Source organism: Morus notabilis, unplaced genomic scaffold (assembly GCF_000414095.1).
Source record: "Morus notabilis unplaced genomic scaffold, ASM41409v2 Scaffold50, whole genome shotgun sequence".
Classification (NCBI taxonomy): domain Eukaryota; kingdom Viridiplantae; phylum Streptophyta; class Magnoliopsida; order Rosales; family Moraceae; genus Morus; species Morus notabilis.
Genome location: NW_010358085.1, coordinates 256217 through 274629, shown reverse-complemented (window position 1 = coordinate 274629; position 18413 = coordinate 256217). Strand labels below are relative to the sequence as shown.

Sequence of the window (18413 nt, the reverse complement as noted above, 5' to 3'; positions counted from 1 at the left end):
TGGAGGATATGCTTCGTGCTTGTATTCTGGAATTTGGTGGAAACTGGAAGAAATACCTGCATCTAGCTGAGTTTGCTTATAACAACAACTATCGGGCCAGTATTGGAATGACACCGTTTGAAGCTCTGTATGGTCGTCCTTGTAGGTCACCTGTGTGTTGGTTGGAACCAGAGGATCGACTGAGCACTGGGCCGGAAATCATTCAAGAGAATAATGAGAAGATAGCTGTGATTCGGGACCGACTGTTGACAGCTCAAAGTCGTTAGAAAAGTTATGCTGACAGGACGCGTAGGCCTTTGGAATTCCAAGAGGGCGACTTTGTCTTGTTGAAAGTTTCCCCACGTAAGGGAGTTGTTCGGTTCGGTGTGAAAGGAAAACTCGCACCAAGGTATGTGGGACCATTCCCGATCGTGCAACGAGTCGAAGTGGTGGCGTACCGGTTGGCCTTACCGCCTGAGTTATCTCACGTGCATGATGTGTTTAATGTCTCCATGCTTCGGAAATGTCAACCTGAGCCGGAAGCAGTAGTGTAGTGGTTTGACGTTCCGATACAGTATGACGCGTCATACGAGGAGGCACCAATTCAGATTCTTGACCGAAAAATAAAGAATCTGCGTTATCGTGAGATCCCATTAGTAAAAGTGTTATGGCAGCACCATGGAGTTGAGGAAGCGACATAAGAGCTTGAAACGACGATGCAGGAGCAGTATCCGCATCTATTTACACTCTGAGGTAGGCTTTAATTTCGGGGACGAAATTGCCTAAGGAGGGTGGAGCTGTAATACCCTGAAGAATTAATTGAGATTAATTAAGGTAATTGAGATTATTAGTGTGCCTCATCTGAATTTATTAATTGATTATTAATAAATAAATGTTTCTGACATGTATAAATTTAAATATTCTAAAGTATTTAAATATTCTGAGTAATTTTATTTTTAAACCAGAAGTGTGTATGGGCGCATTTCTGGACTGTCACTTTAAATATTTTGCCATGTGTCTTTTCTTTCTTTTCCTTCTTTTTCTTTTCCTTTTCTCTTCCTTCCCGTGCATTCACTCTCTCTCTCTCTCTCTCTCTCTCTCTCTCTCTCTCTCTCTCTCTCTCTCTCTCTCTCTCTCTCTCTCTCTCTCTCTCTCTCTTCCGCGCTCTCTCTCTCCCATTTGTGTCTCAAATCAAAACCGGATTCGAACCAAGAGTGATTTCAAAGAGTTTTCAACGTCAAAAGAATGATTCGAGATAAGATTACTGAAAGAATCTCTCTTGAATTTTACGTCTTCGGATTTTAAAACTCATTTTTGGTTCAAACCGGATTTTTGATGATTTTGAGTAAAACTAGAGTAGAAATTGGAGATCTTGGGTTCTTTGGACTTATTTTAGGACCTAGAACCCGGATCTAGTGGTTTTCCTTTGAAATATTTGGATTTGGGACTAGATTTGCATGTTTTTGGACTGATTTTCGTGAGCTTCTCTCGCGCAGTCGATTCCACCGGTCGACCTGTGCGGTCGACCGGATTGCAGGCTGACCGGTCGACCGGTCCGGTCGACCGGTGTGCACATTACCGGTCGACCGGTAGTGTTGTACTGTTCTGTCACCGGTTGACCGGTGGACACGGGTTTGACCATGTTTAGCCTGAAAAGTGTTGTTTTGACCTCTGTTTTCGGGAAGAACCCAAATTAGCTTCATTTGGGGACTTGGGATGAAAGGATTAACATCTTTAATTCCTGATTTGATATTAAAACCCTTGGAATGGAATTTGAAACATGAAAATGGATTAGGGCACACTAATTAAAAATCTTGGTACATAAGTGAGATTGGATTGCTTTAGGAATGAGAATTGATCCTAAAGTGTTATCTTGTATCAGTGATCGCTGAGGATTCAGACTGAAGGGGCTTGAAGAAACGGAAGCCGGAAAAGACAACGCTAGTCCCAGGTTTGATTGTGCGAGGTAGGATTTCTATCCCTTTTCCTTGCGAGCCTGTTTTCAAAAAGGATTTTGGCCTTGAAAATGTTTTAAAGAAAGGGATTGGTTTGCGAAAGTAAAATGTTTTAAAAACCATGGCTTGTTAGTTTATGGAAATCATTGGCTTGTCCTGTCCATGGAATCCATAACTTGTCCAGTCATGGAACCTCATGGCTTGCCTAGTCATGGGACCCGCGGCTTTAGTAGTTCGTAGGGTCATGTGAACGATTTCATAATGTTAAATGAATGATTTCTTAAGATAAGAGATCTTACGAACTGGTAATAGAGTCTATTGCTGTAAACCTAGATAGGATGCGGAGAGTGCATCCTCAGGGGCAGAACCCGAAACTCGATCCGGGTAGGCGAGGCACGTGGTTAGGTAAGTAATTTGTACTAATTACTTGCTGAAGCCTGTAACATGGTTATTTTCAGTTATATTTCCTTTGAGAAAAAGGATGTGAGGTTCCGGCTATTCTGTCAGGACTGAATGTCTTATTTTATTTATGTATTCAATTATTTATTCATGCGCTCATTTATTTTAAATATTTTAAATTATATCCTACTGGGCCTTTCGCTCACGTTTTATGTTTTAAATGTTAAACCCCTCCCAGGAGACTCGAGGAGCGGTGCAGGGTAGCTGGAGTTGCTACTGTTGGATCAAGTGAGGATTGAGTTTATCCTCTTGAACAAATATAAGGAATTTGAGAAATTATGTAAACCTATTTAATATTGGATTTACTAGACTGTGGTTGATATCTGTTGTAATGATTAATTACATGAGCATGTATGTACGATACTATATGTCCTGTGAGGTGGAGCCTTGTGTGTCAGAGGCTCCTGGATTATGTAATTTATTTATATTTTAATGCAGTCAAGTGTGGGGCCCGGTAGGGAATCTGCTTTATTAATCCCTAATCGAGCTCCACGTCACCCACCCCGTTTAGGAGGAGGGGGGGCGTGACACCATGTGACAATTATTATAGCAGATGAATCATGGAAGGAACTTGGCATATTCATAACCAAATAGATATAGTACCAAAATAGCCTCCAACCCTAATAACATTTCATAATTTCAACAATTTAGTACCTGCCATAGCTGATTCTGCTCATGGATTAGTTATTCCAAGTAGTACAAAAAAATTTTTTATATAGTGCCATATTGGAATAAAGAAATATTTGATCCAAACATTTTGGTATAATGACATAGTAACATACTGAACATGACAAAACAACCACAATATACTTATTCACAGCTAACTCTTCTGGAAAAGAAAAAAAAAAACTCATATTTTTCCTAATAAAAAAAAATTGTAGATATCATTCAGCAAAAAAATATACCCCTTGAGATTAATAGTGAAAATATACCCCTTCCCTGAAAATATACCCCTTCGCTATTATGGGCCTATGTTAGGCAATCTAGTTATAACCAAAAAAAAAAAATGGATTTTCAGAAAGAGGACATTGGCAGCAAGTGAAGTTTTGGGCTGCTTGCTATATATGGTTGTCTGAGGACAAAGATTTTTGTAACTTCAATTTGTCAGATTTGGTTAGAAATCTGACTCTTTCAATGTTTTTTTCCTTTTGCTTTAGTTGGACGACTTCCCATCTCCCTTGTTGGTGTTCTTAGTACTTCATGATTTTCTAATGAAGTTTTGAATCTTAAGAGAAAAACAAAAAGAAACAAAAATGAAACAGCGAATTCGACAACCAAGCAACTTGAAGAGAGAGGCACGTAAAACCCAATTCCTAATAGTTCAGAGGCCATATAAAAATTGATAACTTGAAGGCAAATAGGTAATAGAAAAATAAAAATATTGACATAACTCCATAAATTGCATCCTACGGACCTCTGCAGACCTACCTATACATGTAGACAAGGAAAGATAGAAACTAGAATGGAAATGTGTACAAAAAAATACTATTTGAATATTAGATAAATGGAAAGCCTAGGACTCCAAGACCAACCTTGATCATGCTAAGAAAAGTGTGAACTTGTGAGAATATTCTTTAATGGCACCTAAATACAAGAACAACCTAGGTTGATGTCAAACAACATTACTAGGTGAGATGTTGCATAGTGTCCAAAGTTTGTACACCCATGAGCGGTAGTAAATACAACATTAGAGAACTATGATCCCGTGAAACTGACAATGCAAGCAGAGAGAGGAGTAAAGCACCTTTACATTATTAAGTACGTCTAGCAACCTTTTTGGATCTGAACAACCATCCCGAAAGTATTCCGTAATTGCAATGTTGTGAAGAACCTGAAATTATAAGAATAAAATTCAAAATTAAGAAAATATGAAAGAGAAAGATATCAATATCTGCAAAACAATGAAGCGAAATGTATACGACACAATAAATCAAAACGAGAAAACAGATTGACATTCAATCAGAGTGAAATACTAATCAGCCAGAGTGTCCAAATGAATCAAAATTTTCAACGAACTCCTTTAAATGGGTAGTTGCCGCAATTTGGCTGAAGCTAATTCATTTGATAACTGAAAATTTGTTGTTCTTCGTTAAGACTCTAATATTACTTCAATGCCAAACATCAAAACTTGTAAAGCTTATTGTTACCCTGATTCTATTGATAAAAGAAACCTACCTCCTTAGTGAACCACTCAGATACTTTCAAGAAACCTAATTGTGCTTTATTTTTTTTTACAAGCACTTTAACTGTCACAAATCCTGGATTAGAATTGATATTTTAATCTAACAGATGATAATAACTCACAACAAACTTGCAAAAGCTGAGATTTTACTATTATCCTTTTTCATTTTTACAAACATTCGCTAAATAGCATCGAATTATCCGTCAATCCAAAAATACACTTGAAATATGCAAACTTCAAGTACAAAAATAAATCAAAAACACCATTCATTTATCGCGTTAGAAACTTAAATTTTCGAAACTTTTCAAAAGATCGAACAGTCATTGCAATTGACCCACCGAGAGAGAGAGAGAGAGAGAGAGAGAGAGAATCGTTTCAATGCGACTCGCCATTCAAAAAGCAATTTTTGAATCCAAAAAAGAACAAAGGAAAACAGAAAAAGCGAATCGAAGAGGATCACCTTGGGATCGTCAGGCTTCTTAAGCAGGAGCTGGTTCAAGACATCGACGCACTCGGCGAACTTCCCCGACTGGAAGTGCAAGGCAGCATCCTTGGCGAGCGCAGCGGCGACGGAGAGGACGGCTTCGTCCTCGGCTGCCGAAGGACCTTCGCGATTCGCGGCTGCCGATGACGATGAGGACGAATCTCGAGCTTCCATTCGCGGATCGACCAAAATCAATCGGAACTCGAGGAGCGAAAAGCGAGGACCTTATCCAAATGGGAAGCCCAAAATCCAAAGCGAGAAGAGGAAATTCACATCAAATCGAAAACCCTAGAGGCGAAAAGAGGGAAAAGGGAAAATCCGAATTAGAAAATGCGATTTCGGTATGGGAAAACCCTAGGGTTCGGGAAGAGAAGAGTTTTTTTTTTTTTTTTTTTGGTGCTGAGATGTGACGATTCGCTGAGGAAAGAGAAAAAACCTATTATGCCAAATTTGGGGTTGTGAGATATTCGGATAGAGAGAGAAACAGTAGAGAGAGAGAGAGAGAGAGAGAGAGAGAGGGGCTTGTTTTCGTCAGCTAATGTTGCTGTGGTTTGGAGTCCAAAATGAGTAATAAGTTTGAGAGAGAGAGGGGCTTGTTTTCGTCAGCTAATGTTGCTGTGGTTTGGAGTCCAAAATGAGTAATAAGTTTGAGGATTTTTTTTTTTTTATATATTAGGTTTTTGGTTAAGAGAGAACAATTCTATAAAGTAAAACCTATGAGATATTTGTTTTATGTATCCGTCTTTAGTTTTAAATTATAGTTTATGATTTTTTATAGTATTTTTTTTTCATAAAAAATTTAAATTTTAAAAATTAGAATTATGAATCATGATTTTGAATCATTAACCAAACATTACCTTACTTGCGGGGAAAAAAACAAAAAACAAAAAAAAAACTTAAGCCTTGTGTTGTTTTTTATGTAGAGGGATTCGTTCCTTGATTCGAATCATGATTCGTGGTTCGCTACAATATTTTCTCTCACAAAAAATTCACGTAAATTGAAAATGATTCGAATCACATGGTTTGAATCATCCAACTAAACGTATAGTTTTACTAGTTGAACACAGAGTAATCTGTGCATATAAAATTTAAATATAAAATTTAAAAAAGAAAAAATTAAATTAAAGAACAAAAAAGGGGGGAAAATAAAATTGCAGGACGAAAATAAAAAAAAAGGTTAAAAAAGACTAAAATAAATAAATTCTAAAGTAAAAAGAACAAAAACGAAAAAATTAAAATTTTATGGCAAAAATTACAAAGGGTTAAAATTGACCAAAATGAAAAAATAAATAAACTTTAGGACAAAAAGAATTAAAATGAAAAATAAAATAAAATTTTATGACAAAAATAAAAAAAAGGATTTTGAGATTAACAACAAAAATCTAGATAGAAAGGGACAAAAAACATAAGTAAAATTTTAGGATAAAAATAAAAAAGAATAAAAATGACCAAAATAAAAAAGTAAATAAACTTTAGAGTAAAAACAACCAAAATAAAAAATAAAATAAAACTTTAGGACAAAAAAAGAAGTCAAAAGTATTAAAATGAGAAAATAAATAAATTTGAAGTAAAAAAACAAAAAGAGAGATAAAACAAGAGACTGAAAAAAAAAAGTAAAGGCGGCCATTTACATCAAAACGTTGCCGTTTCGGTCGAAAGTGGCCAACAATAAAAAACTTTACGCTTTCTTATATAAAGATAAAAAAAAAATGAAAAACATATTTTGTTTTTTTGGTTGTTTATATACCATGGTTTTTGGTTAATAGAGATCAATTCCACAAAGCAACACTTACGAAAGAAAAATAATTAAATTTTGTAAGATCTTGCGGAAAAAAAAAAAAAAAAAAAAAAAAAAAAAAAAAAAAAAACTTAAGCCTAGTGTTGTTGTATATATGTGTCGAATGTGAAAAATTAGTTTATCCGTAAGTTTATGTATTCTGTTTTATGGTTTTATACCAAAAAAATATGAAAAACATATTTATGGATCCTTTTTTTGTCTAGTGATTTTACTATGGCTTGAATTACATGACTTTAGAATTTTTGAATTTTTGTGTGCTTGTTCAGAGCAAATATTCATCCAAATTTTTGTGTTATACTAATTCAATTCCGCGTGACAAGTTCTCTAAGGGTTAAGTTTTAATTATAGTGTTATTGTTAATAATAAAATTTGAATATAAATTTCAAAAATGAGAAAAATAAAATAAAATTTTAAAGACAAAAAAAGTCAAAAAAATTATTAAAATGAATTAAATAAATAAGTTTTAGGATAAAAAAGACCAAAATAAACAACTAAAGCTTCATATTGAAAAAGGGGTCAAAAAAATCTAAAATGAAGAAATAAATAAGTTTAAGGGTAAAAAGAACTAAAAGGGGAAAAAAAGTTTCAAGTCAAAAGTAAAAAAAAAAAAATGTCAAAAGAGGACCAAAATAATGAAATAAATAAGTTTTAAAGTAAAAGGAACAAAAAAAATTAAATCTCAAGACAAAAATAAAAAAAATGGTTAAACATGACTAAAATGAATAAATAAACAAGTTTTAAAGCAAAAAAGAACTCAAACGAAAAAAAGTTAAAGTTTCTGGGCAAAATAAAACGGGGTAAAAAAAGGACCAAAATAAAAAAAAAAGTTTTAAAGACAAAAAGAACCAAAACGGAAAAGAAATAAAGTTTTGGGGAGAAAAAGGGGTCAAAAAAGGATTAAGATGAAAGAAATAAATAAATTTTAAGACAAAAGCAACAAAAAAAAGAAAAAAAAAATAGAGAGAAAGGGCTAAAAGGTAAAAAGGAAAAAAAAAAGAAGAGAAAAAAATAAGAACATAGAGGCAAAGGACTTAAAAATAATAATAAGAAAGGTTAAAAAAGGAGACAAAAATAAAAAAAATGGTTAAACATGACTAAAATGAATAAATAAACAAGTTTTAAAGCAAAAAAGAACTCAAACGAAAAAAAGTTAAAGTTTCTGGGCAAAATAAAACGGGGTAAAAAAAGGACCAAAATAAAAAAAAAAGTTTTAAAGACAAAAAGAACCAAAACGGAAAAGAAATAAAGTTTTGGGGAGAAAAAGGGGTCAAAAAAAAAAAATGGTTAAACATGACTAAAATGAATAAATAAACAAGTTTTAAAGCAAAAAAGAACTCAAACGAAAAAAAGTTAAAGTTTCTGGGCAAAATAAAACGGGGTAAAAAAAGGACCAAAATAAAAAAAAAAGTTTTAAAGACAAAAAGAACCAAAACGGAAAAGAAATAAAGTTTTGGGGAGAAAAAGGGGTCAAAAAAGGATTAAGATGAAAGAAATAAATAAATTTTAAGACAAAAGCAACAAAAAAAAGAAAAAAAAAATAGAGAGAAAGGGCTAAAAGGTAAAAAGGAAAAAAAAAAGAAGAGAAAAAAATAAGAACATAGAGGCAAAGGACTTAAAAATAATAATAAGAAAGGTTAAAAAAGGAAAAAAAAAACATCAAAAAGACAGTTTCCCACTTTCTTATTTCTATTATCTACTAGTTGAACTCCACGTGTAAGTGTGACGACTCTTCTTGGCGGTCGTCACCGCAACTGAAATTTAACTCGTACTTACTGGGATTTCTTAAAATTTGCGAAACATTTTTTTTTTTTTATAAATGTTATTTAGAATGCTGCAGCATGTTAAAATGCTATAGGAATGCTGTGGAATGCTGTAGCATTCTTTTTAAAATGCTGTAAAAATGTTGTAGCATTCTTTTTAAAATGTTGTAGGAATGCTGTAGCATTCTTTTTAAAATGCTGTAGGAATGCTGTAGCATTCTTTTTAAAATGTTGTAGGAATGTTGTAGCATTCTTTTTAGAAAAAAACTTACTAATACGACATATGTTACGAATTGCTTTCTTGATCAAATATTCAAATCTTAACATATCTATTTATCAAAGCATATGGATATATATATATATACTTACTCTGTAAGTTTGCTCACTAACAACCATAATCCACAAAACCATTTAACATATAGTTTTCGAATCATAATTAGCAAAACTATTTATAACGTAAAACTGATTACGGAAATACTTACGAGCGGTATCCATTCCCATCTCCACCATTCGTCCGCCACTCGCCATTGCCCTTTAAGAATTGCTGATAGGTTTCTTACCTACAGCATGAACATATCTGATTGAGTTTTCGCTAAGCAAGTAGGAACTATCTCTCACAAAATAACTGTAAGTACACATGAATAAATATGCATAAGTTGATTATGCTTAATTATGATGTATTATCATAGTCTTATTATCTTATCTTATCTTTCTTACTGATGGGCCCGAGTGCTCATACCACTTGCGCGCAAACATCGGGACGTGAGGGTTTATAAGGTCCTCCATGACACCGTAATTATAACTGAACTGAATGCCTCCCTCTCAGAGGAAATTATTATATTTTTTTTCTTCTCCCTTGGGAGCCTGAGTCACTTCCTTTCAGAGGCTGGTACGGCACTCAACTGAGATTATTCTTATAAGTTCTTCTTGACTTATTAAGGTGTATGCAATATGACATAGCATAGCATACTATAACATGAAATGTACTCAAACACATATAATTAGTGTGCAATGCTTAAATGTATGCAATATGACCTAGCATAGCATAAATAACATTAAATGTACTCAAACACATATAATTAGTGTGCAATGCTTAAATGTATGCAATATGACCTAGCATAGCATAAATAACATTAAATGTACTCAAACACATATAATTCATGTGCACTGCTTAAGTGTATGCAGCATGACATAGCATCGCATACAATACTTAAAGCATAAACATGCATATATAACATGTGTAACTTTTTCTTTAAAATCTATTCATACTGTAGGCGAGATTCCTATTTACCTGATTTACAGAGTTGGAATCCACTTTTCGCCAAACAACCGATTCTCTTACATGCTTACTTCTGAAAATGAACACCCATTGAGAGTGTGAGATTATCTGTCGTTTGCTATTCTATTTTAGCAACTTATGAAGGAAATCTAACCCTTTACTTAAGGTACGTATTCCTTTCCTTTACTAGAAGGATAATTTACTATAAGGATAAGTTTATTAAATCCTTAAAATCTTATTTTCCTTAATGGCCCTTAACATACTTATGTCTAGATTGAAATCAATTATCCAATCTAGTGACTTATTCTCCATAATTTACCTTATTGGTCTTGTTCTATTACTAAGGCCCAATTTGGCCTAGAGACTTAGTAACAGCGTTTTAACTCTTAGACCATTGGTATTTAGACTTAAGCGGGGTCTCTTGAATTAATGCGGGCGTTAGACCCACATTCAATCTTCAAAATTCTAAAGACCTAACATATTGGGCTCATAGGTGCCCGTCGGGATGTTTTGCTCGAAAAACTATAAAAAAACTATTTTTCTTGAAAACTTTCTTCACGAATATTTTCATTAAAACGAGGTCTAACACCATAGTGTTTTACTGAAATCACATCTCGGGTTCTTTGATAAACTTTTGTTAAAAGCCAACATTGTGTTAGTTTTATTTAGTTAAAACTGTACAGTTTCTGAAATCTATATTTTGTTGCATCTTAGAGTCAGATTTTAAAAATCTGTTCTTCATGAAAATTCTTCATCTCGTTGAGATCTAAAATTATCATTTTTTGAGAAAGCTAAAATTCAGCATCTAAAGATCTCGTTTGGCTAAAACAGTGGCTGCCAGTTTTTTTATCCGAAACTGTTTTGGACAGCCTGTACCGTTTTTGAAAAATGGCTTAAAACTTGCATTTAGATTCAAAACTAGGTTTTGTCACTGTCATAGAAAAACGTTCAAAACATCGAGAACTATAAGTTCAAGCTTTGAAATATAGAAAATCTCGCTCTAGGGTCCTCATTTTTGTTGGGAATGATGTCCTAGAAGCATAAGATGTAATAGGATATTTATTATTTATTTAATAAAAGAGTTTATTCATCATTTTATGTATATATATTTGTGAATATTTTATGAATATCAATGAAAATTCCATGATTATTTATGTAACCTTAAACATTGTATATAAGTGTTATATACGAGAGGATAATGTTTAAGGATAATAATCAAAAATATTGTTCATAATGAATTTAATTAAAGTTTGGAATCTTTAATTAAAACATTATGAATACATGTCATTCCCGTTTAGAATGGAACGGTGTTATCCGCACTGTTAATATGGTGAGATATTGAATGAGTGTATTTCGCATAATGAGATTATGTGGAACAAGGATACATACACAATATAAATTTCTAATAATTTCTGTTAAGTATAGAAATTCTAATTGAGTCTACCGATGGTCATATATAGAATTATCTTAATCTTGAGTTCTTAACAGACTCCTATTTATGGATTTGTGTCTTTTGATTTACTCGGTACGGATTCTAAGATCCTAAATCCTATTTATTGTATTTTGGAGACATGATGAAGTAGGTAGTCGGGAATGTTATTATACGAGATGGAATCCATTCATTCTTAAGAAAAAAGTAGATAAATAATTCTCTTGAGGGTTGATTTGGTACTTGGACCAGTAGGAGCTTCGATTCATGAATGTGTTTTATGAATCACTGTCCATTAGAGAATCAATGGTACTCAAGGATAAAAATGTAATTAGAGAGGTTAACGAATTTTACCTACCTCTAATTATGAATTATTTATGGAGGATTGATCTATATGCAGTGACTATATCAAATGGACACTTCACAATTTAGAAGTAATTTATATCTATAATTTTGAGAGTGCAACTCCAAGTTTATAGTGGAGTAACTATTGGAATTAATAGAATTCATTAATTAATTAAAGTGTTTAATTAATTATTAATTTTATTGGAGCTCAGAATTATAGGTCCATTAGTCCCCGTATCGTCCTAGTAATTCTACAAGACACAAAGGGTAAAATGGGAATTTTAGAATTACAGAATTCTAAAATTAAACACTCAAAAATAATTAATTGAGAATTAATTATTATTTAAATAATATGATTATTTAAATTTGAATTTGAACACATCTAGATTTATCCATTTAAACTTATTTGATAAGTTGTTCAATTTAGAATTCAAATTAATTTAAGTTTGACTTAAATTAGAATTTGAATTTGAGTCAAAATTGGACTGTAGAATAAAGGATGGTTTACTCTTCCTTCCCTATTTGATATTGGCGCCTATACAGGGATAAAATCCCTTATCTTGGCCGGTCATAGTGGATAAAGGAAAATAGAAGATTTTGTTTCAAATTCAAATAAGAGATAATTAACAAGCTTTATCTTGGAGATAAAGATTAGATTCCTTCTAGAAGTTTGACTTCTACTCTATAAATAAGAGAATGATAGAAAATTACGTGAGACAATTTTTGAAATAATTTTTTGCCTTAATTTTAGAGGGTGGCCAAAATTCTCATAGAGTGAGAGGGAAATTTTTTCTCCAAAAATTCCACATCGTGCATGCGTTGATGTTTGTGAAAATTCGAGTGTTTATTCTAACATGTTTTGTCTAAGGTGTGCCCACACACATGTCTTCGTGGATTCTAGGAATTGGCATCGAAGACATTAGTTTTCTAAACACAAACCTTTGGAGCAAGGATTGTTCGAGGTCATAGAACTCAAGTTATCATCCTAATCGGCCGCCATGTATTATTCCTAATTGAGTTCTTAATAAATAAATTAATGTGATTAATTTATTCGTGCATAAATTAATATAATTTATAGAGTATCTCAAAATTTTTATTATACACGATCCGCCTTCCCCACACTTCCGCATCCGAATTCGATTCAGTAACCAACAATTTTCGCGTTCAAAGTAACCGGAAAATTTTACCTCTAACCCTAAAATAGGCAAACTTAAACCAACAATAAACATACCACATAATGCTAATCAAACTAACCTCAAAACTCACAAAACTAACTTAAAACTCACACACGCTTATTACAAACCATAGCCTCAAAGGACCACAAATTACATCCATAATTTCAAGCTTAAAGTTGGCCAGAAAAATAATGGAGAAGAGTTCAATAAATTACCCTTGAAGAACTCTCTCTTGAAAACCTTTGAAATCCTCCTCTTCTCCTCCAACTTAAGCTAAGATTTATGGTGAGATATATGAAAACTTTTGAGTGTATGTGGACTAGAGGAGGGCTCAGTTTGGTGAGGGAGAGTGGAGAAAATTTTGGAGGCTTGGAATTGTAGTGAATCCGATTTTGGTGTGGAGAAGAAAAGAATAGAGTAAAAGTGATGCCTAGCTTATGATGGCTCTATTTATAGACAAGTTGGTAATCATTTTTAGCACCAAATCAACTGCATTAATCAACTAAATTTTTGGGTTCAAATCCCTTAAGCATGGCCGGTCTAGGTGGGAGAAAAGAAATGGTAAGTATGCCATGATTTCTCTTCAACCTCTACCATCACATCACCTCTCATCATGAAATCTTCTAGCACACTCAAGTAACCAAAACTTTTGCTAAAACCTCCTAACATGGCCGGCCAAGATGAGAGAAAAGAGTGAAAAAGATTGTCATGATTTCTCTTCAACTACTACCATCACATCACATCTCATCCAACCAAACTCTAACTTCCCCATTGTACTTTTGTCTAATCTCTTAAAGTTCTGTTGCATTAGATAAAATTTATACTGACTGTAAGGAAGTGCTTAGCCGACAGGAAATTTTAGTTTCTAACGGTTCCTTTTCTACTACTTATTTACAGTTCAATATTTGTCACGCCCCTAAACCGGGGTTAGTGACATAGAGGCTTGTTTAGAAACTTAAACCTGTTTAAGAGAGTGATTAGCAAATAATGTTGCAAATATTTTAATTTTTCAAATCCAAAACATCCAGGTATTTCCAAACAAGCCCCTGTATTCAAGAGAAATTTAATTTCAAGAAGGGTGGTGGAATTTCCAACCAAACCAGTTTAAAACCACGTCCCTCGTCAAGTAGGGAATTCCCACAGGTGTTTAGCATACATGAATATAAACAAAAGTAAATGTGACATCAACCACAGTCTAGTAATATTTAAGTTTACAATCCATAATCTCTTATACATGTCTTGAGATAAAAGATAAGAGGAAATACAACTCTTCACTTCCCGAGGTCAAGACTACGTCACCGGTAGTAGCTACCTACTCCGCACTACTCCTCGCGTCGCCTGGAGGGGTTTAATATATTTGAAAACAAGAAAAGTGAGCGAAAGGCCCAGTAGAATATAATTTTATAAAACATTTAAAATAAAGGTACTCACGGTCCGAAGACATACACCCGGAACTGGTCATCCCTTTTTAGAAAAGGAAATACTCACATAGTAGAAAATGTCTGTATAATGAAAGTGTGCAGCTCATCATACCACTAAACAAGAAGCGGTAAAATGTCTGTCTAGTGAAAAGTGCAGAGCCATAGTTTCACTAAACAAGAAGTGGATCCGTACGGGTTTCGGGACCTGCCCCCAAGGATGCGATTCCCACATCCCAATCTCTGAGGCCACCATGCGTTGTATCATTTCTTAAAATATTTCATTTTAAGAAATGATACTCTTTAAAATCTCATTTCCAAAATTATTGGAAAACTTAATAGCATTCTCATGCTATTTCTTTAAAATCATTTTCTTTAAACATGTTTTGTTCTAAAACATTTTCATTGGCCAAAACCATTTAAAGTGTGGCTAACAAAGATATGGACAAGAATATCCTACCTCTCGGATGTCAAACCTGGGCTAGCCTTCCGTTCTCCTAGCCTCCACTTTCCTTAAAGCTTAATACTTAACCTTTTCCACTAGCTTTATAACAAAAGCAATATCTTAGGAAATAGTTCTCATTCCTAAAATGAATTAAGCTCAATCATGTTTAATTGTTTCCTATTAGTGTGCCTTGACTCAAATCCAAGTTTCACAAATGATTTTATAATTCAGTTTGGGGGTTCTTTAAAAATTAAAATCCAATCCATAGGTTTGGTTTTCCTATTTAATTTCAGTTTAAAAATAAGTTTTTAAAGAAATTTCAGCAGCATGCCGGCATAAATAGGAAAAATGTCAAACCTGCAATTCAAGTCCAATTTCAATATATATTCTCCAGAATCCATCAAAATCAGTTTCCAATCAATTAAACAAGTCCAATAACTAAAAACCCCCAAATTTCATTCAATTCCAACAACAACTGTTCAAATTCAAACCCTAACTCAAAATTATTCAAATCTAACCAAAATCAAACTTTCTCAAGCGTAAAATTCAAATCAAAGAGTGGGTTTCAAAGGGTTTTACCTCAAATCAGTTGCTCGAGCTTTGTCTCCCTCAATTTCTCCGTTTTTCATTTTTTTTTCTTGGTGGTTCTCGGCCAAACTGCCGAGAGAGAGAGGGAGAGAGAGAAATCTGGAGAGAGAGCAAGGGAGAGAGAGAGAATGCCGGTGGGAGAAAGCCCCGAGAAGGAGGTGGCCGGCGGTGGAAGAAAATAGAGAGAAAGAGGGGCTGGTGCTAGTGGGAACTAGAGAAGAAGGAAAGAAAAAAAAGAAAAAGGAAAAAGAAAAGAAAAGGAAAAGAAAAAGAAAAATGGAAAAAAGGGAGAATGCATTAAAATTTAAGTGTATTTTTAAAAACTTTTGGGGTGAAATTATAAATACTGAAAATAATTTAAAGTCCATTGATTAATTGTGAAAATTAAATTAGGCACACTAATAATTCACAGTTTAGCATAATTAAACATGTTTAATTCTGGAGGGCGTTACAATATTAATCCCTGACTACTTTGATATTACATTAGATTCTTACTTGCGTAATATTTTGAACTGTTTCAAGTCTTGAAATTAATTCTAGACTAAACAAATTCTAAATTTAGATTTCTGCATTATATCCCGAGAATGACATTGTTTCTAACGGTGTTAACTCCCGAGCTCACATCGTACCTTTCTACTATAGGTATTTATCTTGTGACTTCAATCTAGCTGTCTGGCAATTAAGGATTTTCTCTTCTTTTAAAATGTCATAGTGGTTTTTTTATACGCTGCTAACATCATACTGTGTTTGGAGATTCTTAGAATTAAGATTCTCAAACTACATATGTACTGAAAATTCTTCTGCCTTAAAGTACGGCGAGAATTTATCGATCGAATTTACTTGATCGTAAAACATGAACTTAGCATGAAATCTGCTACATAATTTAGGAATATAGATGTTAATTCCATAAATCCTTTAGTCAGAACATAGTATTTTCTAGGAAAATCCTTGGCTTAAATACATAAATTGTATTATTTAAAGTCTGGAATTTTCTCAGTCATTACAGTAAGTGTGTTAAGTTGTAATTAACTAATTATCATGTTATTATTAAAAACATATAAAATTTGAATATAAAATCTCAATGAGAAACCAAAATGAGAAAAAAAAATAAGTTTTAGGGCAAGAAGCCAAGATAAAGTCAAAAACTGACTAAAATGAATAAATAAATATTGTTTTAAGACAAAAGGAACCAAAGCGAACAAATAAAGTTTTAGGGAAAAAATAAAAAAGGGTTAAAAAGACAAAAATGAAGAAATAACTAAATTTGAGAGTAAAAGGAGCCAAAACAAAAAATAATAATAAAATTTTTGGAAAAACTAAAAAAAAAGAGTCAAAAAAGGAAAAAGAGGATAAATAAATAAATTTTAAGCCAAAATGAGCCAAAATGAAAAAAAAATAAAGTTTCAAGTAAAAAATAAAAAAAAAATGAGGTCAAAAAAAGAACTAAAATGAAGAAATAAATAAGTTTTAGGCAAAAAGAACAAAAAAAGGGAAAAATTCAGGAGAAAAAGTAATAAAATAAAATAAAATAAGACAAAGAAATAAATAAATAAGTTTTAGGGCAAGAAGCAAAGAAAAATTGTTACTAAAAAACCAAAAACGAAAACCTAATAAATTTTAAGGCAAAAGGAACCAAAATGAAAATGAAAAAAAAAAATTATGACAAAAAGAAAAAAATAAAAAGTTAAAAGGACTAAAATAAAAAAATGAATAAGTTTTAGAATGAAAAATAAAAATAACCTAAAATAAAATACTCAAAAAAAAAAAAAACAGAGAAAGTTGTGCACTTTCAACTAAAACTACGTCGTTTTAGTTAAAAGTGTACTATTCAAAATACACTTTCTCACTTCAATTAACACTAAATGAGTAATAAACAAAAAAAAAAAAAGGCAAAAAGGAAAGAAAAAAATTAAGAAAGCTTTTTGAGAAGTTTTCTAAGGCATTTAGTATATATAACAGAGCTATAGATATATGTAACTACTGAAATTATAGTGCACCAGGGCAAAGCAAACAAAGTTCTTATTTGGACTTGATAGCAAAGCTTCTTATTTGGCGACATTATGAAAGTCAAATTTGTTTGTGCTAAATACAGTCACTATATTTTGACATTCAGTTATCTAATAATATATATATATATTCAAACGAACATTGCTTTCACAAACTTAGTTTCCTTTTTCTCTTATACCGAAAATCTGTCAGACATTCACATAGGCGGTGTTTGGAGTTGTTTTTGTTAAAAATTGAAAACAGAAGAGAAATGACGTTTGACAAAATTAAAGATAAAAAATAAAAATAAAAATGATTTTTTAGTTTAATATGAAATAGGAGAGAAATGAAAAACGACTTTTCCGTTTTCTCCTCTCTGAGTAGAGAGATATTAATGAATTTTTTATACTGAAAATAAACTCTTGATAAAACTACCAAACACATTTTCAAAAATAATTTCTGTCTGCGATTGAAAACGTTTTCATTTCTATTTTCATATAAAAAATAAAATCATTTTGGAACGAGTTCTAAACGCAACGTTTTTATTTTCATTTTCATATAAAAAAATAAAATCATTTTGAAACGAATTCTAAACGCAGACTCTTTATCATCATTAAATTGCCCATTGACAACTTTTGCATGTCAGCAAAAATAATAATATAAATTGAAAGAATATTGCTCACAATCCATTGGAAATGATATTGCTGACTAGTATTACAGCTACATATTTCCACTCATTGTCGTTCTATAATATCTACAAAATTATTTTCTGAATTAATTGGATTTCTTGTAGACAATCAAAGGATCCTACAAGGGATAATTTCTCACATGATGCGCTCAATAGTGAGCCTCTATTGTACTAAGGATGACAATGGGATGGATTTTCAAGTAGTTTTCTTATCGTGAACAAAAATACGGTCATATTAACCCGTATAAATTGAAGAAGCATGAAAAGAGTTTTCTTGTCATGAATTTAAGTACTCACAAATGCTCTATTTACCCGGTTAGTAAAACTCAAATACATAAAAGAAAGCTCCACTTGTTATACTGGTAGAGGCCAATATGGTATTGTAGAAGGCGGATCGTCTGATCTTACCAATCTGACCTATAGAATAAAAGCATAAGCTTTTA

General features: G+C 32.5%; 1 protein-coding gene across 1 annotated transcript in view; it reads right to left on the bottom strand.

Annotated features, from left to right (window-relative positions):
- The window catches only part of LOC21394447 (CCR4-NOT transcription complex subunit 10), a 17939-nt gene extending 12298 nt beyond the window's left edge, over window positions 1–5641 (bottom strand). Inside the window, exons 1-2 of the mRNA XM_024161508.1 lie at window positions 5036–5641; window positions 4138–4224 (exon numbers count right to left, since the gene is read on the bottom strand). Of these exons, the coding sequence (XP_024017276.1) occupies window positions 4138–4224; window positions 5036–5233 (285 nt within the window). The 5' untranslated portion in view covers window positions 5234–5641. The remainder of the gene's footprint in view (window positions 1–4137; window positions 4225–5035) is intronic.
- Between the last annotated feature and the right edge of the window lie 12772 nt (window positions 5642–18413).